Source organism: Patella vulgata, chromosome 8 (assembly GCF_932274485.2).
Source record: "Patella vulgata chromosome 8, xgPatVulg1.2, whole genome shotgun sequence".
In the NCBI taxonomy this organism is placed as follows: domain Eukaryota; kingdom Metazoa; phylum Mollusca; class Gastropoda; family Patellidae; genus Patella; species Patella vulgata.
In genome coordinates, this window is record NC_065886.2 from 47,476,678 (window position 1) to 47,504,391 (window position 27,714).

The 27,714-nt window shown below is 35.8% G+C and overlaps 1 protein-coding gene across 5 annotated transcripts in view; it reads left to right on the forward strand.

Moving 5' to 3' along the window:
• LOC126829621 (roundabout homolog 1) overlaps window positions 1-27,714 on the forward strand; it is a 174,950-nt gene that overhangs the window by 63,173 nt on the left and 84,063 nt on the right. For all 5 annotated transcript variants that reach the window (XM_050559568.1, XM_050559570.1, XM_050559569.1 and 2 more), the window contains exons 8-10: window positions 13,204-13,363; window positions 16,210-16,407; window positions 23,155-23,244. In XM_050559568.1, coding sequence (XP_050415525.1) covers window positions 13,204-13,363; window positions 16,210-16,407; window positions 23,155-23,244 — 448 coding nt within the window. The remainder of the gene's footprint in view (window positions 1-13,203; window positions 13,364-16,209; window positions 16,408-23,154; window positions 23,245-27,714) is intronic.

Genomic DNA, 27,714 nt, shown 5'->3' on the forward strand with positions numbered 1-27,714 from the left:
ATTAAAAGCATGGAGGTGCATGGCGTTCAGATCTTCAGCAGAAATACGAAATTCCGGTGGGATATCACCAAATTTTGATGTGTCAGTTTCAGGCGTTGGCAGCGTCTGTGTGGCGGGCTGGGGACTAGGTACTGGTGGTATCTGCTGATCTTGTCCCTCGCCATGAGGGGGGAGTCTCTGTAGTATCAACAAAACAAGATTATTCATATCCTTTAATTCTTGTCGCAGTCCCTTGACTTCTAGTTGTAGTTCATGCTGCTTTTTATTCATTGTCTTCATGTACCTTTCTGCTGCTGAGAGTGTTTTCTGCCTGTTCCTATTAGGTGTCCTAAAAAGCTGCCTACATGTAATTTCACAATCTTGTAAATCTGGCAGGGCTTGCAGGAGGGACTGTTCTTCAGACGTAGAGGGCGATTCGACATCTCGGGGTACTGTTACACGTACGGGCACTGGTATTCTTGATGATGCCTGGAAGACTGATTCTGGTGTTGAGCTAGTTGAATAGGAGCTCGAGGATACATTAGAAATTGACAGATCACGTGGGTCATTGGAACTGAAACTTTCTAGCGTCGTTCGGCGGATAACTGATGCCATTTTCTGAAAAGACAAGAGAATAAAATATATTTATTTTTATTCATTCAACAACACTTCAATATTTTGAGGGTTAAAGAATTGGACTTTTAATATTTAATAATGACATCAGATGAAAAAAAAGACAAATAAGTTTGAACTGCTTGTCTCAGATGCACTATATAAATCTGTACTACATTGCTATTATGGAAAATGGCTGCGAGTTTTAATTTTAAAATATTTTCCAAAGTACTCGCTTGTTTTCTAAGCTGAACATGAAATTAAGAGACTTGGGTTAATTAATTTACTGATAAGAACTCTAACACTTAGCAGTAACTTTGTGTCTGACCTCAGCCATTTCTTAATTTGTCACACCATGGAATAGACACGGCACATTGACATGTCACTTGTTAATTAGACTGAAACCATTTGAATATATAAATATGATGACACGTGTGCGCATGTATATTTTTTGCATATCTGTTCATGTGTATTGTCGTAGTCGATTCCTCCATAAAACCCAAGAAACCAGTAGCTCAATTCATAAAAATGCCTGCTACTCGTATACCACACTTGGATAAATTAAAAATTGTTGAACTCCACAAGAAAGACTGGAAGTGTTCTGCTATACATAGATACCTTAACCAATCTAATGTGAATGTGTCTTTGTCCGGTGTAAAATATACGGTAACCGCATATATTGAAGGACGATTTGACAACAAGTGCGTATTGACTGAAAAAACCCACCATTTTAACAACTTGTGTTCCGATGACATAGTATTTATTGATAACGAATTTCAACAGAACCCAGCACAGTCTGCCAGGGATATCCAGAAAACACTTTCAGCACACGGCACAGACACCTCGATTAGTACAGTCAGACGCGCCATTGATTTTGCCGGTTATACATCAACGAAACCACGATATTGTCAACTAATCAGAGACCAGAATAAAGAAAAAAGGGTTGAATTCTGTAGACATTTATTAGAGACCAATGACCAGTTTGATAATGTGATATTTACAGACGAATGCTCAATACAACTACACGATAACAAAACAGTTGCATATAGACAAAAAGATCAGAGAGCACCACAACAGTGTCGCCCAAAACACCCATACAAAGTTCACTTGTGGGGGGGTATTAGTCGTAAAGGAAAAAGCCAACTTCTTATATTTGATGGTATTATGGACAGTGTTTTCTATACAGAGGAAATTTTAAAAAAAACTTTACTACCATTCATAAATAAGAGATTTCACGATGGACATCGCTTCCAACAGGATAATGATCCAAAGCACACATCCCGACTTGCAAAAACATTTATGGAGGACAATAACATTAACTGGTGGTGCACCCCCCCCCGAAAGCCCAGACTTAAATCCAATCGAAATGGTGTGGAATATGCTGAAGCGCTACGTATCGAAAAAGAACCCCACCACAAAAGAAGAACTCTGTAATTACTGCCAAGACTTTTGGTACAACGTGCTTACGCGTGACATATGTAATCGCTTTATTGATCACATGTACAAGGTTGTTCCGGTTGTTGTGGTGGTGGGTGGGAAAGCCACGGCTGATATGCCTAAAAGACTTTTTGGGTCCGAACGTTCATTCGGGAAGGACAGTAATCATTTTAATCAAAAACTCCTAAACGACCCTAAAGTCAGAAAACGATTGCAATAAAATTATTAAATTGTTGTATATTTTTGTTATGTTGTTTTTGTGAAAACTATTTACCTTTCTTTTCGGTTGGGGTAAGCGACTCGTCGTTAAGGTACGCTTTGGTGTCGGGATTGTACTGGGGTTCTTTTGATGCTCATCTTTCTTCTTTTGTCCCATCTCCCTCTTTAGCCTTGACAATGTCAAGTAGTCTCCAGTCTTTATAATAACAGCGTCAGACACATCTTCGGGTTTGTTATATTGCACCTTGTACTTCCCATTCTCCGCAATCCTACCCTCTTCTAATATCCTACTTCTGGGAACAATCAGTAAGCCACCGTCGTCAAACTTAACCAGATAATGCGAGTACTCCTTGGTTTGATTTCTCCACATGATGCCGTATTGAATTAATGATAACCTGTCGTATTGAATAATCTCGAAATAAACCATTCGACTATAACCTGCCATTTATACGTACAAGGTATCGGCAAAAGTTCTTTGATTCTATTTACTCCAATTAATTTTATATAAAACAAACGATAATACTTCTCAACCACCAAGCTAAGAGACAAAGGCTTTCGACAAATCTACAGGAAGCCATGTCATTGTTTAAATTTGACCCATTCAGGTGGTTAATACAATGTAATCATCAGATTCAAGCTCTTCTATATACAAACAAAGTCTGGCTCCCTAAGAAAACATCTTGGTTTTGCTTCATTGTGACAAAATACCACGGGTAATACATAACACTTTATTAATTCAAAGAAAACAGATACATATTAAAACACAATTATCAATTTATTAAAACAACTCTTTATTATTGGTTCGAGTAGTCCACTACTGATGTCTTCCGTTTTGCTAGAAAATACAGAATAACTGTAACATAATTACTTATTTCCACGCAAACTGTCATCATTTTGTAATTAAACCTAATTTTACTTGCTCAAAGCCCCGAATAGAGTATCAATTGTAGCCGTGATTAAGAATTATTGCAGCTATTAACACGGATGAGTACAGATAATACGAATTAATCACTACTCAGTTATCGTTGTTTTAACTGATTGTCTTTGATGTGCTTCATGGTGAATTGTTTTAATACGTCATAATACATTGTTATCATATACCGGTGACAGTCAAGATTTGCTAAGAATATAGTCCCCGTGTCGAACCCAACAGCTCAGGTTTTCGCGCGTTTCTGACCACGTGACTAACGCATTGCGGAAGTGATTTATGGCGCTGTGCTTTATGGGGCGTTGATTTAGTTTAACTGAAGCTGCGGGTTATGAAGTAGTGTGTAAAATCTCATCGTACAAATATATAATTTAAAGTTTGGATTTGATAGCAGCCAATAATTGGTGGGTTACATCTAAGTTATAGACGAAGATGTAATGATACGTTTAAAAAATTGTAAGTTGTTTATTTTGGCATACATTTTCGCCGGCGTTATGTATGTACATGTATACAGTGCGTTGGGGAAAAAAATCCTAACCTATACAGAATGCCGGTAAATGTCTCCCCGAGATTACCTAACTCATTTGTTATTCAAATCGGCCTGTACTTTAAACATATTCCCGGGAGCATTACTATATTACAACCCCTTCAATTTACAAATGTATTATAGACAATATTAGTTCGACCCTAGCTTAAGGTAGGCTCGCAAATTCCTTGCGGGAAGCACGGCAAAGCACGATGTACTTTTACCGAAACACGGTGAATTCCTAGAGAAACACGGTGAATTCCTAGAGAAAACACGGTGAATTCCTAGAGAAACACGGTGAATTCCTAGAGAAACACGGCGAATTCCTAGAGAAACACGGCGAATCTTAGAGAAAAATCGCCGCGGAATTAAGCGAAATTTCACCGTGAAATCTAAGAGAATTCGGAGTGTTTTTTTTCGCCGCGTCGGCGCGATTCTGGTCTCAAAAATTTGGTAGGAACTGTACGCCCATACATTTGCGATGTGGCTACCGGTTTACTTTAACAGGAAAACATGCCGCTTTTACAAAAAAGTCCCAAAATGACGTCTTTTGTCGAGTGTATATAAATAACGAGCAGAGATATTCTCTCAAGGCTGCTGGTTTGATATAATTCCCTGGTAATTCCCCAAACCCAATGCCAAACTTGACGTTTGTTGATATAATACACTCTCCACAGAAATCTCCATGGGCGCAGCCATTTTTCATCCGGGACCTTTAAAATAGTTCCAATATGGCGGAATTCGTCATACAGCCGAGATTAGATGCATAGAATCTGTCGAGGTTTGCCGAATGCATCTTTGCACGTTTTCATCTGTCTGTCACTAGTTTATAGCATTATGAAGTATTTATATCTAAATAAATAAAACATGTGTCCCCCAAGTCATCTGACCTAATTCTACCGTAACATTATGAAGTATTTATATCTAAATAAATAAAACATGTGTCATCTGACCTAATTCTACCGTAACGTCACGTGGCTGGAATGGAGGTGTACACGGCTCGTCTGGTTTATTTAATCATTTTAAAAGTTTAAAACAATTTCCAGAAATAACGGCTGTGAATAATTTACTGGAAAATCTGACCAAATCAAATAATTAGGTCGGGAAAATATGTCATATATTATAATTTTTAGCGCAATTGATAGACGGGACGTGAGAAAGCAATTTCAGGGGGGGGGGCGTTACATGTCCGCCGCACGAGGTTCGTGTAATATAATGTCATACACGCACATGTGTGAAATCGTCTTTTGATAATCAAATTACCGTATTACAGATATTTTATAAGCGGAATTCAACACCTCAACGGCGAAGTATTCATTTAAAAGGCAAGTTTTAGTTTGGAACCATGAAGGCATGATGCTTATATTTATTTGGTGGAATTTACGTGGATACTGATATTACAATTTATAGAAGTGCACGAATATACGTGTCGCGGACTTGCAAGAAATTGTGGGCCTCCTGATTTCGAAGAAATAAGACGGATTCATATTACGATATTTATAAATCCATATGGACTGCGCTAGTAGCCTGCGTAAAGCCCCAGTGCTAATTTTAAACAATGACGGTGCAGTAGGCTAGTTTAACCAGTCGTGATAGTTACGTCACACTGATGTTACCAGTTAAAAGAGTCTAAATATCAGATAACTCTGTGCGTCAAATAAGAAATGGAAAGTAAAATATTATTTCGTCGAAAACGTATTAGATTTCTTATGATACGAGGTCAGTTTTACGCGAGTCAAAAAAATTTATTCCATTTACAAGGTTAAAAGCAACAAATAAAAACACTTTTACCAATTTATCTTTATTAAATTTATAAGGAAATGGAGGTGGGCGGAAGTCTGCTTCAAGATATTTTTGCCAGGCGGACGATATTGGTGCTGGGCGGTGCCGCCCGGTAATTGTAATAGTAGACACATACCTGATTGTCATTGCAAGAAAAGATACACAAATGTTTAATATGAAATGTAAACAAAAAATAACCCTTCCACAAAAACTCATATGCAGTTTTGGGATTTCAAAATATTTCTTGTTGGACTTTTTTACCGAAAATAAAGGGGTATAACACTCATTTTTATACGCCCACATTTTCAGGTGGACATGTTTTTAGCTTGTGAACACTGTAGAGGTCACAATTTTAATCCAATTTGGTTTAAACTTGAAATGTATGCTTATAACCCAAAGATCTTGGTTCCTTTCGATATTCGTGCATTTGGAACGTAACTTCCTGGATTATGGCTCCTGATTGTATGAAAAGTCACGTTTTTAGCTTGTGGACCCTATAGAGGTCATAATTTTTATCCGATTTAAAAAAACATAATATTATGTCACTGTTACACCCTAAGGACGGCTGAGTTCAAATTTCGTGAAAATCGGCCCCAAACTGACAGACAAAATGGCCGCCATTCGTTCTCAAATAGCGTAAAAATATGGTATATCAAGGTTGTGGACCCAATAGAGGTCTCAATTTTTATCCGATTTTGTTGAAACTTGAAATGTAAGTTTATAACCCAAAGATCTCGGTTCCTGTTGATATATGCGCATATCGGACTGTAACTTCCTGAATTATGGCCCCTGATTGTTCGAAAAATTGCGTTTTTAGCTTGTGTACCCTATAGAGGTCATAATTTTTATCCGATTTAAAAAAACGTATTATTATATCACCGTTACACCCTAAGGACGGCTGAGTTCGAATTTTGTGAAAATTGGCCCAAAACTGACAGACAAAATGGACGCCCCTCGTTCTCAAATAGCGTAAAAATATGGTATAGCAAGGTTGTGGACCCTATAGAGGTCACAATTTTTAACCGATTTTGTTGAAACTTGAAATGTAAGTTTATAAACCAAAGATCGTGGTTCCTTTCGATATTTGCGCATATCGAATTGTAATTTCCTGAATTATGGCCCTTGATTGTAGGAAAAATCACTTTCTTTTTAGCTTGTTCTCTATCCGTCTCTCGAAAATGTGGGTGTATCCTGCCTGGCAGCCTCTGGTTATTTAAGCAGGCAGTTTCAGACCACAATTAAAAATATGTGTCAACAAAATAATCAAATTCGTACCTAATAAAAAATGATGCACCTTGTTATTCTTCATACATTGTATTTAATTCCCGTATGGTATTCAAATTTATGTCAATAATATTCCTACAAAATTATGTGTTGTCGTAATACGATAGAATGAATACGATATCAGACATGTTTCCATCTCAATTTCATGCGTCTCGTGAGATTTCTACTTTTGTTTCAGTTATTGTATTATAACTAAGTGCTTGCATTGTCTAGTATTTATCGGATACATGTATGTGTTTGTGTGTGCTTTTTTTTTTAATTAAAACGTCCGCTTCCACCAAGTTATCGGATATAGTTTGTTCGTTCCTGGAGTTTTACGTCCACTTCCACCAAAGGTGATATCGTAGACAATATCGGATATATTGATTTAGGGTGTTATTTACTCTTACAATATGTGGCATCTATGGCTACATATTGTTGGCTCAATGCAATTAAAATGTCCGACAATTGAGAAACCACGAGGTAAACACATAGATTAAAATTATAATGTCTCTTGTTGGATTGATGAATAGTCCGACAAAGGGAAAGCAATGACTTCTGTGTAAGATTAGATTGATGAATTAATTGTCCAACAAAGGATTAAGTCAGTCAATCAAGATACATTCCCGCGTACAAACTGGGTGATTTGATGATATATATGGACAAAAAACGTATTCAAACTAATTGATTTATCATAATTTTGCTTCAAATCCTTCTCAAAACATTGTAATTGTCAGGGAGTACCCATGCTGTAAAGAAATCGATCAAAAGAGGTCATGTTTGTGTCACGGGTGCGAAGCAGAAGGAAAATTCATTGCATATTCAAGACAATGTTGTCTTTAATCACTGACTATTTATTACAAATATCGAAGCCCAATAAATTCTTAGATTATCCACTGCCTGAGTTTTTTTTCCGTGGATTTTAACTCAGAAACTGTTGCACCATCAAGTTTATATACATCAAACGCTCACCAACGCTGGGAGATTAGGCAATCTTCGCGTGCTACCTTTGACCTTACTTGAGCAGACATCATTAACCGTTGGGTTGCCGGTTGAGGAAATCCTTACATTTTTGCCCTGTATGCAATCCATGGGTGTTTTTCATGGAATTCAATATTTTTCTAATAAGATTGGATGTTTCTACTTTCCATATATACCTGCCATACTTTTATTGGAAATAAACACCCGATAAATACTTTTCTGGGAAAGTATCTTCAAGTAGCTAGTTAATCATCAAGGTAGATGTATAGATGGTACATGAATAACACGATAGATACGTTGATCACTTAATTACTTAATCAGTCCAGCCTATTATCAACGATAATCGGGTTGAGTGGAAGTTATACACTTGGTTATATTAATTTTGGGTCCATCCGTCTGTCTGTATGTACGTCACACTTTTTGGGACACAATAACTCTCTTTCTAATTGAGCTAGAATGTTCAAACTCGGCGTAGGTGTTTATTAGGTCAATGCCTTGATGGAGTTCAAAGATGAGCATTTTCTGCTTAGGGTAAGCAGAGATAAGCAATTTGATTGGTTGATGCTTTGGGACACAATAACTTTAGTTCTAATTAAGTGAGTGTGGTGAAACTTGGTGTATAGTTTCATTACATCATTACCTTGACTAAGTTCGATAATGAGCATTTTCTGCTCAAGGTAAGCAGAGCGATAAACAATTTGATTGGCCGAGGTGGAACATAACAACTCTGCTTTTAATTGAGGTAGAATGTTTAAACTTGATGTTGATGTTCATTAGGTGAATGTCTTGACTTTCAATGATTAACATTTCGAGCTAAAGCTAAAAAGAGCTAAGCAATTTTATTGGTCAATGCTTTGGGACCAGATAACTTGGTGTATAGTTGATAATCGGTTTGATTTCTTTGATACTTTTGAAAAAAAAAAAAATTTGCTATTAATTAATACATGTATGTGTCATCTATTTATTTTGGGATTTCGGCGGGGGACATCAGCCTCACTGTTGGCTTGTGAATATAATTAACCATGTCTTGATGTCCGGTTGGGTATATTCCTGGTCGGACAATTTATGACGTTTGGAAAATAGCGTTGGACATGTCCGGAATATACAGGCGAAATCCCATCACTGGTTGAGACTAATGAATTGAAGAATTATATTGAAATAATTTCTGATAATTACTTAAAGCATTATTGCACTTGATTATATGACAGAATCTTGTGACAGTGCCAGTGATATTATATAGTAATATTGTAAACACGATATATAGACTATAGTTTTTATACATCCACATTCATAATGTGTGGACGTATATTGCCGTCGCCCCTGTATGTGTGTGTGTGTCTGTGGTTCGCCTACTGGCTGCGATCCTTAACTAATCGCCTTGAAACTTTACATACTTATTCCTTATACCCTAAGAATGATCCCTATTGTATTTATACGCCCACATTGAAATGTGGTCGTATATTGTCGTCGCCCCCGTCCGTTCGTCCGTCGATCCGGCGTCCACAATTGCTTGTGGACGCTCTAGATGCTAAAGTTAATATCCGATTGGCTTCAAATTTATATACAGTGTTTAAGGCCATGAGACGAAGAAGCCTATTGATTTACAGCTATATCCGATATTTACTGCTAGAGTTATGGCCCTTGATCACTTCAAAAAATCTTGTGGACGCTCTAGAGGCCAAAGTTAATATCCGATTGACTTTAAATTTATACACAGTGTTTAAGCCTATTGATTTTCAGCGATTTCCGACAATTACTGCCAGAGTTATTGCCCTTGATCACTTCAAAAAATCTTGTGGACGCTCTTAGAGGAGAAAGTTAATATCCGATTGACTCTAAATTTATACACAATGTTTAAGGTCATTAGACGAAGAATCCTATTGATTTTTAGCGATTTCTGATACTTACTGCCAGAGTTATGGCTCTTGATCACTTCAAAAAAATCTTGTGGACTCTTTAGAGGCCAAAGTTAATATAATATTGACTTGAAATTTATACACAGTGCTTAAGGTCATGAGACGAAGAATCCTATTGATTTTCAGCAATTTACGATAATTACTGCCAGAGTTATGGCCCTTGATCACTTTGAAAAATCTTGTGGACACTCTAGAGTCTAAAGTTAATATCCGATTGACTTTAAATTTATACACAGTGTTTAAGGTCATGAGACGAAGATTTTCGATAATTACTGCCAGAGTTATGGCCCTTGATCACTTCAAAAAACCTTGTGGATGCTCTAAAGGCTAAAGTTAATATCTGATTGACTTTAAATTTATACACAGTGTTTGAGGTCACGAGGCGAAGAAACCTATTGATTTTCAGCGATATCCGATAATTTCTGCCAGAGTTATGGCCCTTGACCACTTCAAAAAATCTTGTGGACGCTCTAGAGGCCAAAGTTAATATCCGATTGACTTTAAATTTATACACAGTGTGACGAACAAGTATATTGATTTTCAATGAATTTTTATGACTTGGAACAGCTAAATTCATGATACAGTATTAAAAGTTTTGTATACAAAACGTTAGCATGGGGCAGAACTTTATAAAAACCAAACAAATTCTAATGGTTTTCTGAGTTGTTGCTCTTAATCAGATTTTAGTGTATTATAAATGTTTCATTACCGAAAAAAGTAAAAATATGCGACAACTCTTGTTGACTGCCCAGACGATTTAGCTGCTGTGGGCGTATGTTTTGTTGCCTGGCAACCTATCTTTAGTACATGCCCGACTCCCAGGGGCAAAACCACGCCTATTTCTTGTATTTGTTTGTTTGTCGTCTGCAGGCCGCATGTCTTAAAGTATTATCTTCAAACTTTGCATACTTATTCCTTATACCGTAAGGTACATCCCTATTGTCTAGGATGCATGTCCAACCCCCAGGGGCAGAGCCATGCCCATTTTCTTTTGTGTCTGTCTTGCCTACAGCCCGCAATTCTTAATCGATTGTCTTGAAAACTTTTCATACTTATTCCTTATGCCCTGAGGATGACCTCAATTATTTTTGATGCATGCCCAACCCCCAGGGGCAGAGCCATGCCCATTTCTTGTATTTGTTTGTTTGTCGTCTAAAGGCAGCAATTCTTAATAGATCCTTTTGAAACTTTGAATCCCTATTGTTTTTTGGGTGAATTCCGGACCCCAAGGACAGAGCCACACCAATTTTTTCTTTGTGTGTGTGTTGCCTACAGGCCACAATTCTTAATGGATTGTCTTGGAACTTGGCCTATATATTCCTTATAGCCTAAGGATGGCAACTTTTGATTTTGGTGCATGTCCCAAACCCTAGGGGCAGAGCCACGCCCAATTTTTGTGTTTATCGTATACAGGCCACAATTTTGAATGGATCAGCTTAGAACTTGGAATATTTTTTCCTTATAGTCTAAGGCCGCAAACTATTGATTTTGGTGCATGTCACGACCCCCGGGGACAGAGCCGCTAGTAGATTGATTTATGATACCATAGTGGCCGGTTCATTGTTTTACCAATCGGCTAGATTAAACATCAATCGGCTAAAGCCAACAAAAAACAGATGATTAAGATTAAGAACACTGGTTCTGACCACACCCATTTTTTGTTAATTTTTGTCTGTAAATACTCTACAGGTTGCTATAATTAACAGATTTTGTTCAAATTCAGCTTATCAGTCATTTCAATAACAGGGTTGTACTTATTTATATTGTTCCAATTCCAACCCCCAGGGACAGAGCCACGCCCAATTTTTGTATTTATCATCTACAGGCTGCAATTCAGAATGGATCATCTTGGAACGTTGCATATTTATTCCTTATACTGTAAAGACAGCAATTATTTTATTTTGGTGCATGCATATTTAGTCTCTAAATTTGGCAAAATAAACCCAAGCCTAGCCTTCTTTACCTCTTGTCATATTACAGTCATTGCAGCTAGTTCATATTTCATTCACTTCATTTTGAAAAGTACCATATCAATGAAAGCAGGAAAGTAGACGTATAATGCAGCTTTAGTGATGCTCTAGTTAATGGATCTTTTTCAAATTTGGTGGGAAGCATTGGTGTCATGAAAGGACAAACCCTCTTGATAATTGCTGAAAACCTTGTGAATGCAATAGAGACTACTAGATGTGATTGTTTATTGTTGTCACCCTGTCTGCTTTGTCGACAATTTCTTGTGAACACTCTGACTACATTCATTAGCCGATCTTATTGAAATTCATATATGATGTGTACATTAATTAGTGAGACGACAGAAGCCTATTCAATTTCAACAATTAATTTGAACAAAAGTTACATCAGGTCAAGAATGAAATTTATATGCACTATTTAAATTAGTGAAACAAAGTGCCCTTTTGAATTTCAACAATTTCGGTTAATTTCTTCTAGAGTTATGGCTCTTGTTTCACTTTGTAGAACGTTGTGAACGCTCTAGCAACAATAGCTATCATCCGATCTGTATTAAATTGTATGCATAGTTTAAATGATTATAACATAAGCCTTTTGAATTTCAACAATTTCCGCTAATTACTTCTAGAGATATGGCCCAAATTTCATTCTATAGAACCTTGTGAACGTTCGAATTATCCAAACTGTATTAAATTGATATCAGTGTCTTGACATGTTAACTTAGTAAGAAGAAGAATCCTGTTTATTTCAACAATTAATTTGAATACTCTTAACTACAAAAGTTATCATCCGGATCTGTAATAACTTTATTTATAGGACTGACATATCTAGTTATAATATTCGTAAACCTTTCTTTTTATTAGTTATATGTATTTTTAACTGGTCATCCACATTCCTGCTGCTATTTTATATAGTATTTTGTGAGTCGATAAAGTCCATTACCTAAATGTGAATTACTCGCATATAACGGAAGTGGATTATGTATTATTTTCCCGCCATTAGAGCAGTAATGTTGAGAATGTAAATACAGAGGATGTGGCTGAATGGTGTTTACTGCAGCCCAAGATTGATTAAACTAACATGTCACCAAATGTAGATTTAATCTTTCCCCGGAGGCTCGGCCAATAAAGCTAACGCAAAATCGCTCGAGCTAGTGAGACAGAACAGTAAACACTGAAAGCTAGAATTCCAAGATGTAAAGAAAGAAGGTGAAGGATTTAGTACTACGTTGTCCACACACTTAAAGGCTTTAATGCTTTTATCAAGTTAACCATGGCAAGTGAAAACGAAAGTGTGCATGGTGATTCCGGTAAACAAAACCCGGAAAATCTGTAAGCAGAATCCAAGTTTTGGGGAATGCTTTATTGACTAAAGTTATCCTGGGATCTGTATCAAATTGATATGCATTATTTAAATAAGTGAACCAAATAAGTTATTGGATTTCAGCAATGATATTACCATCTCAAGATTTTGCCTTGTTCGGATGTTTGGTTTGGACGACTTAGCTGCTGTGGATGTATGTTCATAATTCTACTTGATCAAGTCTTTGGAACGTGATACTTCATGCTGAATTTACAATAATTTTATTTTATCAGAATCTTATGTTCCCAAATCAAGAAAATGGAAGATTTTCTGTGGCTGAAGATGGAACATTTCGTGTTGAACGAGTCAGATTTGATGATGCTGGTGAATACGTATGTCAAGCTCTAAATGTGATAGGAAGTGATAAAGCATCTGCTACCATTGAAGTTCGAGGTAAATAAAATTTTAAATGCAATAATTATTGTCAAATATATCCCTGAAATCAAATTTCTTTCTGAGATGAGTTACAATTTTAAGTTCTGTAGTTTGATACTGATTAGAAATAGTGGTGGTTTATTTTTGAATAGCTTAAAAGATAGCAAAATCAAAAGGGATTGAATTCGCTTCATCGACTTCTGATGTATCAAACTACCGAAAATTCCCTGAATTTTTTTATGAAAGGAAGGGTCGGGTGGCTGAATGGTCTAACATGTGCATGTTAGATCATAAGATCTGATGTTGAGTCAAGTGGCATGGTTTCGAGCTGATTCCAAGCTTGTATATCACAAGGAGTAGGGGTTTCTCTGGGTACTCAGATTTCTGATTATTACTGCCAGAAAAATCCTCTGGACGCTTTAAACTTTCAATATTATATGCGATGTTTAAGAACCCTTTTACTTTTCAGTAATTTGCATTAATTACTAGCCCTTTATCACTTTAAAAAAAAATTTGGATACTGTAGACTCTACAGTGTAAGCGATTGGCTTAAAATTGATAAACAGTGTTTATAAATGGTCATGAGACAAAGAATCACATTTATTTTCAGGGATTTCCCATAATTAGTTATGTCCCTTGATCACTTTGAAAAATCTTGTGGACGCTTTAGAGGCTAAAGTTATAATCTGATTGATACAATCCTATTGATTTTTAACATTTTCCAAAAATTACTTCCAGAGATATTGCTCTTGATAACTCTGATAGATCTTGTACATTTGTAGACACTCAAGATATTTATATTTATACACTATGTTTATGTTCATGAAATGAAAAAGTCAAAAGATGTTGGTTCCTTGTGATATTAGGGCATACCTTCCCATAATTGATTGTACAACAAATATTGTTTTTAGCTTGTGGATCCTCTTAAATGTTAAAATAATTTAGCTCCTGTCTTTTATAATTTTATACACCTGGTCGAACATTGCTACAGCAGATAAACTACTTTTAAAGACCAATACTATTCAACTAGACTCTTATGGTCAGCACTCTTTTATTTTTCAAGCTCCTGTTTTATGGAATAATCTACTATTTGGTTTAAGATGCTGTACATCTTAAAACACATTTATTATCCCCCGCCTTTCGAAGAAAGCAGGGGACTAATAAAATGGGTTCGACCATCTGTCTACCCGTCTCTCTGTGTATCTGTCTGTCTGTCCTTCCGTCACACTTTTTGGGACACAATAACTTTCCTTCTATTTGAGCTAGAATTTTCAAACTTGGTGTAGTTGTTTATTAGGTCAATGCCTTGATGGAGTTCGGAGATGTGCATTTTCTGCATAGGGTAAGCAGAGATAAGCAATTTGATTGGGTGATGCTTTGGGGCACGATAACTTTAGTTCTAATTAAGTGAGAGTGATACCTTGACCAAGTTCGATAATGAACATTTTCTGCTGAGGGTAAGCATAGCGATAAGCAATTTGATTTGTCAAGACTTTAAAACACAATGTTCAAACTTGGTGTAGGCGTTCATTAGATGAATGCCTTGATGGAGTTTGATGATAAACATTGTCTGCTTATGGTAAGCAGAGATAAGTAATTTGATTGGTTGATGCTTTTGGGCATGATAACTTTGGTTATAATTAAGTGAGAGCTATGAAACTCTGAGTATAGATTCATTATATCATTTACCTTGACTAAGTTTGATGAGAATTTTCTGTTTAGGCTGAGGAGCGAAAAGCAATTTGATTGGTCAAGACTTTGATGTTCCCCTGGAAGCTATACATTATGTGACCAAAGTTAATCTAATGCGATGATTTTGTCGGAAAGAATTGTTTTGTTTTTACTCCACATTCAAATACAGATATAGCCTGTTGAGCAACTCCCTTTTTGTTTTGTATGTTTTGGTAGTTTCAATTTGTTTAACTGGCTAACAAATGGAATTAGGTGTTAGATATATTTCCACAAAAACACAATAATTTAGAATTATAATAATTAGTATGAGAACTGTTATAGAAAGCTAAATTATTGAATAAAATGTCTTGGGAAAATCTGGTGCCCATATTGATAGTCCACCTACTAAACTGCCATTTATTCACTGACCTAATTCTATCAATGCCAACGAGAAATCCAGAATTTGAGCTATTTTTTCATACACCCACATTAAAATGTGGTCGTATATTGCTGTCACCCCCCGGGCTGCCGGCCATCTGCTGTCCACAATTCTTGTGAACACTCTACAGACTATATTTATTATCTGATTGTTTTAAAATTGACATATGTTGTTTATATCAGTGAGATGAAGAAGCCTATTGAATAATTTCCATTAATTATGTATAGAGTTATGGCCCTTGTTTCACTTTGTCGAACCTCTAACAAAAAAAAAAGTTATCATCCAATCTGTATGAAATTTATACATTGTTTAAATGAGTCAAATGAAAAAACCTGTCAAATTTCAACAATTTCTGTAAATTACTTTCACAGTTAAGGTCCTTGTTTCAGATTGCAGAACCTTAAGTGAACCTTCAAACCACAAAAATTATAATCTGATCTGAATGAAATTAATTGTCTTGTAAATAAATACCCCCAATTATCTACAAATCAATAAATTTGTGAAAACCCTTGTTGACCGCTCAGACGATTTGAATTGCTTTGAGCTTATGTTTTGTTGCCTGGCTAGGCTACCTATTTTTTTATTTTCCTACTTCGTCCATCTCTTGCAAAATGTGGACGTATCTTACATGGCAACGTCTTGTCTTAAACATGAAATGACCATCGGAATAAATGAAATGAATGTAATCTTTTGTCTGAATTAAATTGGCTTTATCATCTCATGATATTTTATTTTTGAGCTTTTCCTTTTGTAGAGCAAGATTCTAGACCACCCCCCATTATCAAGATCGGTCCACAAAATCAAACTTTACCTTCTAAAGAGGTTGCCTGGTTACCATGTGAAGCTATTGGTGACCCACAGCCAACGATTAGATGGTACATGAGCGGAAGACCAATTGTAACCAATGATCATAGAATTACTGTTTTGGATTCAGGGACATTACAAATATCTGGTAAGGTTTATCTGTTATGATTTGAAAATGGAAGACTAATGTAATATAGTCATATGATAACGGCACTTGACTCTAAATAAGCAAGTTCAAAAATTGAATATGTGATGGGTCACAATCATTTTTATACGCCCACTTTGAAATGTGGTGGAAATGTCGTCTTATATTGCCGTCGCCCGGGTCCGTCTATAACTTAAGATGTAATCCATCAATTATTGGCCACTATAAAATCCAAACTTTAAATTATATACGTCATACGATGAGCTTGCAGCTTCAGTTAATCTAAATCAATCATTCATAGAGCACTCGATCCACTCCACGGGGCGCTTAACGGTAAGTCACGTGGTCAGAAACGCGCCAATATTGGGACTATTTTCTTAGTCTGTCTGTGTTAATCGGCGACAAATCTCCGCTATGACAATATACATCTACTTTAAATGTCGCCCAATTCATTTCGGTGGAAGCGGATATTGAATAAAGCCATTTCACACACGTGTACATTACATGCGCATGTCATATATTTACACAATGTCCACGATGTGGTACATTAATTGTCGCCTTCACTCCGTTATTTTGAGTAGCCTACACTTTCTGAATGATTCCATTCTTTTGTACGAATGCATGACCACTTGGACCAACTAATAGACCACTCGGCGAAACAAAAAAGACTACTCGGACCATACAAAAGGACCACTCGGACCAATAATAAAGTGTTGTTTTAATACGTTTATATTTATGTTTGTTTTAATATGACTACTCGAATCAATAATAAAGTGTTGTTTTAATTGTTGTTTTAATTGTTGTTTTAATAATTGATAATAGTGTTTGTTTTAATATGCATATGTTTTCTTTGAAATAATAAAGTGTTATGTACTTACCCGTGGCATTGTTTCATCATGAAGCACATCAAAGAAAAACAATTAAATTGTTGATGTAATAAAGATATATATTTGCTAATATGTACTTACCGGCAGCGGATATTCTAAAGTTATGTATATACTCACCTAAAAATTGTTCGCCTCTTTGTATTATGATACAATATGTTGTTGATGATTAAAATCATTAATAACATATTGTCTGTATTATATTTTTAAAATGAATAAGTCAAGCCTTATAATGTAATTTAATTGGTCCGTGTGGTCCTTTGGGTTGGTCCGAATAGCAAGGATAAATATGGGTCCGATATTATGCAATATAGATGCAGGTTTATTTTTTTATTTTTTTCTCCTTTTTTTCTAACAATATTTATTCAATATTTACATATTATAAAGATACAATGTTCAATTATGGGATCTGAAAACAAGTCGTACAGTTATATAAATGCATTGTTTATAATTATAATCACGATTTACATACAGTTATAATTACAAAAACAAATGCAGGTTCAATCAAGAAACTTGCGTGTTCACCGTCTAGTATAACTTTCGAGCTTTTGATATCTAGATTTTAAACGTAAACATATACATGTATGTACAAACTTATAGATTGCAGTTACACGGGGTACATGTATATGCAGTAGGAATTCGGGAAGTTGGACGTACAAAAGAATGGAATCATTCAGAAATTGTACTCAAAATAAGAAAATTATAACGGAGTGAAGGTGGGAATTACATGTAGGCCTACACACTCGTGGACATTGTATAAATATATGACATGCGCATGTAATGTACACGTGTGTGAAATGGCTTTATTCAATATCCGCTTCCACCGAAATGAATTGGGCGACATTTAAAGTAGATGTATATTGTCATAGCGGAGATTTGTCGCTTATTAACACAGACAGACTAAGAAAATAGTCCCAATATTGGCGCGTTTCTGACCACGTGACTTACCACTTGACTTACCGTGAAGCTCCCCGTGGAGTGGATCGAGTGCTCTATGAATGATTGATTTAGATTAACTGAAGCTGCAAGCTCATCGTATGACGTATATAATTTAAAGTTTGGATTTTATAGTAGCCAATAATTGATGGATTACATCTAAGTTATAGACGAAGATGTAATGATACGTTGTAAAAAAAATTGTAAGTTGTTCATTGTCGCATACATTTTGGCCGACGTTATATGCATGTACAGTGCGTTAGAAAAAAATCCTAACCGATACAGAATGCCGGTAAATGTTTTCCCAAGATTACCGAACTCATTTTGTTGTTATTCAAACCGGCTTGTACATTATACATGTACACGTTTTCACGGCAGCATTACTATATTACAACTCCTTCAATATAAACATTTCGTTAAAATCTGAACAATGCATGTGAAATTGGATGTTCGGCAACAGAATTGAATACCTGGCGTAATTGGACAACTTGACTAATTTTAATCACAACTCGGGAAATTGAACGGTCCAACTAATTATTGAACAGTCGTCAAAATTAAGCGGGACGCTTATAATTACACACGTGTCGACAAACTAAACACTAGTCAATTAACGCTTGGTAATCAAAATTGCACGTTGAGATTTAAGTTGTATACAAGGACAAATTGAATGCTATTGGGCCAAATTCAACGATATATATGAATAATTCTACATAGATTAGATAATAACGCTATTTACCCGAGATTCCACAGTACCAGTCGTATAGTGTATGTCCAGAGTTATGGCCTTTGTTCACTTTGTTGAACTTTGTGAACGCTCAAACGACAAAAGTTACCATATGATCTGTATTATATTTATATGCATCATTTAAATTAGTGAAACAAAAAACCTATGAAATTACAGCAATATCTGTCAATTACTTCAAGACTTGTGGCCCTTGCTTTTACTTTCTTGAACCTTTTGAATACTCGAATGACAAAAGATTTCATCAGATTTGTATGGAATATTTGAATTAGAAACGCGAAAAAGCCTGTCCAATTTCAATAATTTATGTAAATTACTTCCAGAGCAGTGTTCTTAATTGGCTGTATTTTATTGACTTTAGTCGATTGATGTTTAATCCAGCCAAATGATAAAACAATGAATCGGCCACTATGGTATCATAGACCAATGTACTTTTGGCTAAATTACAATAAATAAATTACAATTAGAAAAAAAAAAATTAATTCTAATTATAGCGATAATTTACTCCAGATGATAATCTAATTATAGCGATAATTTACTCCAGATGATAATCCATGATATCGCGATAATTTATTTTACCAATATAATGAGATATCACAATATTTTTATACGCCCACATTTTCATGTGGACGTATATTGTCATCACCCCTGTCCGTCTGTCCACAATTTGTTTGTGGCCACTCTACAGGTCACAATTCTTATCCGATTTTGACGAAACTTGAAATATAGGTTTATCTACAAAAGATCTCGGCTGCTTTCGATATTGGCATGTATCGGATCGAAACTTCATGGATTATGACCCCTGTTTGTACGAAAAATCACGTTTTTAGCTTGTGGACACTATAGAGATCACAATTTATATCCGATTTTGTTGAAACTTGAAATGTAAGTTGATAACCCAAAGATCTCGTTTCCTTTCGATATTCGCACATATCGGACAGTAACTTCCTGAATTATGGCCCCTGATTGTACGAAAAATCACGTTTTTAGCTTGTGGACCCTATAGAAGTCATAATTTTTATCCGATTTAAAAAAACGTTCTATTATATCACCGTTACACCCTAAGGATGACTGAATTCGAATTTCGTGAAAATCGGCCCAAAATTGACAGACAAAATGGCCGCCATTTGTTCCCAAATAGCGTAAGAATATGGTATATCAAGGTTGTGGACCCTATAGAGGTCACAATTTTTATCCAATTTTGTTGAAACTTGAAATGTAAGTCTATAACCCAAAGATCTCGGTTCCTTTCGATATTCGCGCATATCGGACTGTAATTTCCTGAATTATGACCCCTGATTGTACGAAAAATCACTTTTTTAGCTTCTGGACCCTATAGAGGTCATGATATATGCCCATACCGAATTGTAATCATGTTTTTAGCTTGTGGACCCATTAGAGGTCATAATTTTTATCCGATTTAAAAAACCGTATTATTATATTACCGTTCCACCCTAAGGACAGTTGAGTTTGAATTTTGTGAAGATCGCCCCAAAATTGACAGACAAAATGGCCGCCGTTCGTCCTCAAATAGCGTATGACCCTATAGAGATCATAATTTTTATCCGATTTAAAAAAACGTATTATTATATCGCCGTTTCACCCCAAGGACGACTGAGTTCGAATTTCGTGAAAATCGGACCAAAAATGACAGACAAAATGGCTGCCCTTCTTTCTCAAATAGCGTAAAAATATGGTATATCAAGGTTGTGGACCCTATAGAGGTCACAATTTTTATCCAATTTTGTTGAAACTTGAAATGTAAGTTTATAACACAAAGACCTCAGTTCCTTTCGATATTTGCGCATATCAAATTGTAATTTCCTGAATTATGGCCCTTGATTGTAGGAAAAATCACTCTCTTTTTAGCTTGTTCTCTATCCATCTCTCGAAAATGTGGGCGTATTCTGCCTGGCAGCCGCTGGTTATCCGATTTTGTTGAAACTTGAAATGTAGGTTTATAACACAAAGATCTCGGTTCCTTTGATATTTGCGCATATCGAATTGTAATTTCCTGAATTATGGCCCTTGATTGTAGGAAAAATCACTTTCTTTTTAGCTTGTTCTCTATCTATCTCTCGAAAATGTGGGGTGTATCCTGCCTGGCACCGGCTGGTTTGTGTTTCCATGGAAACAAATTTGACTTAGTTTTTGGTGTATAATTTTGTTTCCGGAGCATATCTCATAAACCGTTCAAGATATCTTTTTGAAACTTTGTACAGACATTTACCCATTACAGTAGTTGTGCCTTTTGCTATTTAGGAATTTCTGGGATTGATATTTTGTGTGTTTCCATGGAAACACATTTGACTTAGTTTTTGGTGTACAATTTTGTTTCTGGAGCATATCTCATAAATCATTCAAGATATTTTCTTGGCACTTATTTTGAATTTCTCAGATTTGATAATTTTATGTGTTTCCATGGAAACACATTTGACTGTTAAAGATACCTTTAAAATAATTTTACATTCATAAACCCATTATTTTATTTTCTGAAATCCAGCCTTCCGTCCTGATTTTGTTTCTAGAGCATATTTTATTATCTGTTCAAGAAATCTTTTTGAAACTTTGTACAAACATTAACCTATTATAGTATTTTATTTTCTGATGTATAAGTTTATTGTTTAACATAGAGCAGCTGATTGAGGTAGGCAAAGGTTGTTGTGCAAACCTTACAGGGAGAAGCAACCCTGCCTTGCCGAGCTACTGTGATCAGAGTATGAAATTCTGTAAATTGATATTCCATGTGTCGGAATATGAGATTTGTCTTAAGATTAAGACTCTGGGCACAACTGATGGTGCAACCCCGACATGCTGAACTACTGTGCTCAGAATATATATTCTTACTAGTCCCATGGTTATTTCATGTGTTGGAATGTGAGATTCGTCTAAAGATTTAGACTCTGGGCGCAACTGATGGTGCAACCCCGACATGCTGGACTACTGTCCTCATCAACCTATTACAGTAGTTGTGCCTTTTGCTATTTAGGAATTTCTGAGATTTATATTTTTTGTGTTTCCATGGAAACAAAAATGACTTAGTTTTTGGTGTACAATTTTGTTTCCGGAGCATATATTTTAAACCATTCAAGATATCTTTTTGAAACTTTGTACAAACATCAACCTATTATAGTGTGTGTTTTCTGATGTATAAGCTTATTTTTTAACATACAGTAGCTGATTGAGGTAGGCAAGGATTGTTGTGCAAACCTTATAGTGAATAACGACCCTGCTTTGCCGAGCTACTGTGATCAAAGTATGAATCTTCTGACTAGTCCCATTGATATTCCAAGAAGTTGTTTTTCCTTATGCCTTCCGTGCAAGGGCGCGGGATGGTGATGACTAGTCATCTTGTTGAAACTTGAAATGTAAATTTATAACCCAAATATCTCGTTTCCTTTCGATATTCGCGCATATCGGATAGCAACTTCCTGAATTATGCCCTTGATTGTACGAAAAATCGCATTTTTAGCTTGTGGTCCTTGTAAAGAGGTCACAATTTTTATCTGATTTGAAAAAAATGTGTGAATATGTCACCATTACACACTAAGATCATGGATTCTTTTGATAATCGCGGATACCCGAACTTAACTTCCTGGATTATGGCCCCTGATTGTTCGAACAATGGCATTTTTAAATTGCGGATTCTCTTGAGATCACAATTTTTTTTTTCGATTTTAAAAACCGTTTAAATATTTCACCATTCCACCATAATGAAGGTTGAATTCGAAATTCGGGAAAATCTAAATGAAACTGCCCAACAAAATGGCCGCTCGTTGTTCGCAAATTGTGTAAAAGTATGCAATACGAAGGTTGTCAACCCTCTAGCGGTCACAATTTTTGTCCGATTCTGATGAAACTTAAATCATATCTTTATATCCCAAAGATCTCAGTCTCTTTTGATATTTGCGCATTTCAGACCATAACTCTCTTTATTATTGCCCCTGATTCTACAAAAAATCCTGTTTGTTTTTAGCCTGTTCTCTATCCATCTCTTGCAAAATGTGGGCGTATCCTGCCTGCCAGCCAGTTTGAGTCCTGCTTTAAATGGCTATCTTATGACTGGGCAAGTGATTCTTTCGCTCTTTAAACTGTATAGGCTATATTTCAGAAAACATTATTTTTGATAGAAAGATTATACTTTCCTGCTTAATGCATATGCTTTGTGATTTGATTTGTATTTGACAGATGTTAGAGTTGCTGACAGTGCTACTTATACATGTAAAGCTGTTAGTGAAACTGGTGAGACAACATGGAGTTCCTCTTTAGCAGTTACAAGTAAGTTGTACATTTCAAATCTGATTTTTATTCAGTCCCTGCTAGCTTTGCTATAATCACTGCACTTATGCCTGTTGTCCTACAATCTGGAATAAATAATTTACTTTTCTCTTTTTAAATTTGGTGTGTAGATTTTGGGTCATGATAGGATGAATCCTATCAATACTGAGTATTCCTCAACCTTCTGTTCTAGAGTTATGCAACTTCTCTGAAAAACTTAGGACACTATGAAAGCTACAGCTTTTATACATCCATCCATCCACAATTGTTTGTGGACTCTCTACAGGTCACAATTCTTATCCGATTTCGACGAAACTTGAAATATAGGTTTATCCCCAAAAGATCTCGGCTGCTTTCGATATTGGCATGTATCGGATCGAAACTTCATGGATTATGGCCCCTGTTTGTACGAAAAATCACGTTTTTAGCTTGTGGACCCTATAGAGGTCACAATTTTTATCCGTTTTTGTTGAAACTTGAAATGTAAGTTTATAACCCAAAGATCTCAGTTCCTTTCGATATTTGCACATATCGGACTGTAACCTCCTGAATTATAGCCCCTGATTGTACGAAAAATCACGTTTTTAGCTTGTGGACCCTTTAGAAGTCATAATTTTTATACGATTTAAAAAACCGTTCTATTATATCACCGTTACACCCTAAGGATGACTGAGTTCGAATTTCGTGAAAATCAGGCCAAAATTGACAGACAAAATGGCCGCCGTTTGTTTCCAAATAGCGTAAGAATATGGTATATCAAGGTTGTGGACCCTATAGGGGTCACAATTTTTATCCGATTTTGTTGAAACTTGAAATGTAAGTTTATAACACAAAGATCTCGGTTCCTTTCGATATTCGTGCATAACGGACCGTAACTTCCTGAATTATGGCCCCTGATTGTACGAAAAATCACGTTTTTAGCTTGTGGACCCTATAGAAGTCATAATTTTTATCCGATTTAAAAAAACGTTCTATTATATCACCGTTACACCCTAAGGATGACAGAGTTCGAATTTCGTGAAAATCGGCCCAAAATTGACAGACAAAATGGCCGCCATTCGTTCCCAAATAGCGTAAGAATATGGTATATCAAGGTTGTGGACCCTATAGGGGTCACAATTTTTATCCGATTTTGTTGAAACTTGAAATGTAAGTTTATAACCCAAAGATCTCGGTTCCTTTCGATATTCGTGCATATCGAACCGTAACTTCCTGAATTATGACCCCTGATTGTATGAAAAATCACGTTTTTAGCTTGTGGACCCTATAGAAGTCATAATTTTTATCCGATTTAAAAAAACGTATTATTATATCACCGTTACACCCTAGGGACGACCGAATTCGAATTTCGTGAAAATCGGCCCAAAATTGACAGACAAAATGGCCGCCGTTCGTTCTCAAATAGCGTAAGAAAATGGTATATCAAGGTTGTGGACCCTATAGAGGTCACAATTTTTATCCGATTTTGTTGAAACTTGAAATGTAAGTCTATAACCCAAAGATCTCGGTTCCTTTCGATATTCGCGCATATCGGACCGTAATTTCCTGAATTATGGCCCCTGATTGTACGAAAAATCGCGTTTTTAGCTTGTGGACCCTATAGAGGTCATAATTTTTATCCAATTTAAAAAAACGTATTATTATATAACCGTTACACCCTAAGGACGACTGAGATTGAATTTCGTGAAAATCGGCCCAAAATTGACAGACAAAATGGCCGCCGTTCATTCTTAAATAGCGTAAAAATATGGTATATCAAGGTTGTGGACCCTATAGAGGTAACAATTTTTATCCGATTTTGTTGAAACTTGAAATGTAAGTTTATAACACAAAGATCTCAGTACCTTTTGATATATGCGCATATCGAATTGTAATTTCCTGAATTATGGCCCTTGATTGTACGAAAAATCACGTTTTTAGCTTGTGGACCCTATAGAAGTCATAATTTTTATCCGATTTAAAAAAACGTTCTATTATATCACCGTTACACCCTAAGGATGACTGAGTTCGAATTTCGTGAAAATCAGCCCAAAATTGACAGACAAAATGGCCGCCATTCGTTCCCAAATAGCGTAAGAATATGGTATATCAAGGTTGTGGACCCTATAGGGGTCACAATTTTTATCCGATTTTGTTGAAACTTGAAATGTAAGTTTATAACCCAAAGATCTCGGTTCCTTTCGATATTCGTGCATATCGAACCGTAACTTCCTGAATTATGACCCCTGATTGTATGAAAAATCACGTTTTTAGCTTGTGGACCCTATAGAAGTCATAATTTTTACCCGATTTAAAAAAACGTATTATTATATCACCGTTACACCCTAGGGACGACTGAATTCGAATTTCGTGAAAATCGGCCCAAAATTGACAGACAAAATGGCCGCCGTTCGTTCTCAAATAGCGTAAGAAAATGGTATATCAAGGTTGTGGACCCTATAGAGGTCACAATTTTTATCCGATTTTGTTGAAACTTGAAATGTAAGTTTATAACACAAAGATCTCAGTACCTTTTGATATATGCGCATATCGAATTGTAATTTCCTGAATTATGGCCCATGATTGTAGGAAAAATCACTTTCTTGTTAGCTTGTTCTCTATCCATCTCTCGAAAATGTGGGCGTATCCTGCCTGGCAGCCGCTGGTTTTTATTCATTTTTATACTCAAATATTTCAGTGGCTCACAAAACCATCCTCGTCAGGATTATGAAAATGAACGTTAGAAATTTCATGTTTAGAATTTTAGGACCTTCTGTTACAGTGAGATATTACTGGTGCATGTATGTCTATGTGAACATGATTAGAGATTAGATTTCCTGAAGGCCTTATCAAAAATGGTCAACCATGTATGACTATATTTTTTGCGAGAATTAGCTGCTGTTTGCATGTCTGCATTCAAAAGTTTGCATGTCGATCTTGATCAATCTCAATTTCAGAATTATTTTCAATTATAAATTAAGGTTTATGAACCCAATAAAGGACGGGTTTCTCTGTGGGAATGGAATGCTTTGAAAGTTTGAGGAGTTGTTAATTGTGTTACAAAATAATAATTCTATGCAAATTACAAAGCTATCACAATTCCCCATCAATTTTTTCAGGTGGGGAAGGATAATGTTTTAACCCAAACCAATTGCAATAGAAACCAATGCAGTTTGGTTCCATCTCCTTACATAATACATGGCATCATTGTGGAGCCGTGAATCTCTAGTTTATAAATATGTCTCCCCCCCCCCACCGCCCGCGCACAGTGTATTGTGGGATCATATCATGGCTGCGTTCAGGGCTCACACTGTCAGGTCACATTTGCGATGAAAATGAAAGTGCCGATAAATGTTTGATTTGGGCGATATTTTGGAGTACTTCTGATTCTTTCTGAGAAGTGATGTGCAGAAATCTTAATATTCTAGATTGCCATTGAGTGTCAACCAAAACCATGTGGCAGAATATAAGTTAAACAACTAGCTGAAAATGTCTTTGAGTGATAATTGTCAATGATACAAAAAGCCTTCCCCAAGTCATTATTTATTCTGAATAATTAATCCAATCTGTGATTATTTGCTATTTCAGTCCGTCGTTAAAATAATTGTTTCAGATTACTAATATTGGGGGGGAAATGAAACTTTCAAATATCTGGTTCTGTTGGGGATTTTGCTCTCTCCATAAACAAAGTGTCTACACCTAATTTGCCTTATGTTTCAGTCTTCAATATAATGAGGAATGTGCTTAATTTTTAGTTTTTTCAACATTTCAATAATATCAAAGTTGAAATAAGGCAAAATGATTTTTAATGTTTTCAATGTTAAATTTAGCGAATTTAATAATCATTATTATTAGTATTAAAGCGTTTCTTTCAGACACGTCAAACTTTTGTTTAGATATAATGAGGAATGTGCTTAAACAAAACAATACTAATTGTAGATCCTAGTATACTATAATATTTCCTGGGTTATGAACATACTCAAAACCAGGGATCTTAATCGGCTGTTTTTTGTCGGTTTTAGCTGCTTGAAGTTCAATCAAGCCAATTGGTAAAACAATGAACCGGCCACTATGGTATCATAAATCAATCTACTTTCGGCTAAATTACAACGGGTTAATTATTTCTTGTTAATTAAGAAGTCAATCAACTTGCGTGTCGGCTACAATAACAGTTATACCATAGTGAAAATCAGCCATGTAATTCATAATCCGAGTAAGTGAAATAACCTTAATTTTGATAATCGGCCGGTAAAAAAACAAAACAGGCTTGCTGATTGTGCATCTATCGCACGTCTTCGAAGCTGTGTATAAATTCCAGGTGTGCCGGTAGATATTAAATTAATAATTGGATCATAATTTAATGGTTTCACTGACCAGTTGTTAGTTAAATTTAAATCTTAGTTGAATATAATCCTCGGATATATATTATATTATGATTCTCCAATGCCAAATTCCCGATGACACGTGAAAAATTAGGTCAGTAAACCAGCG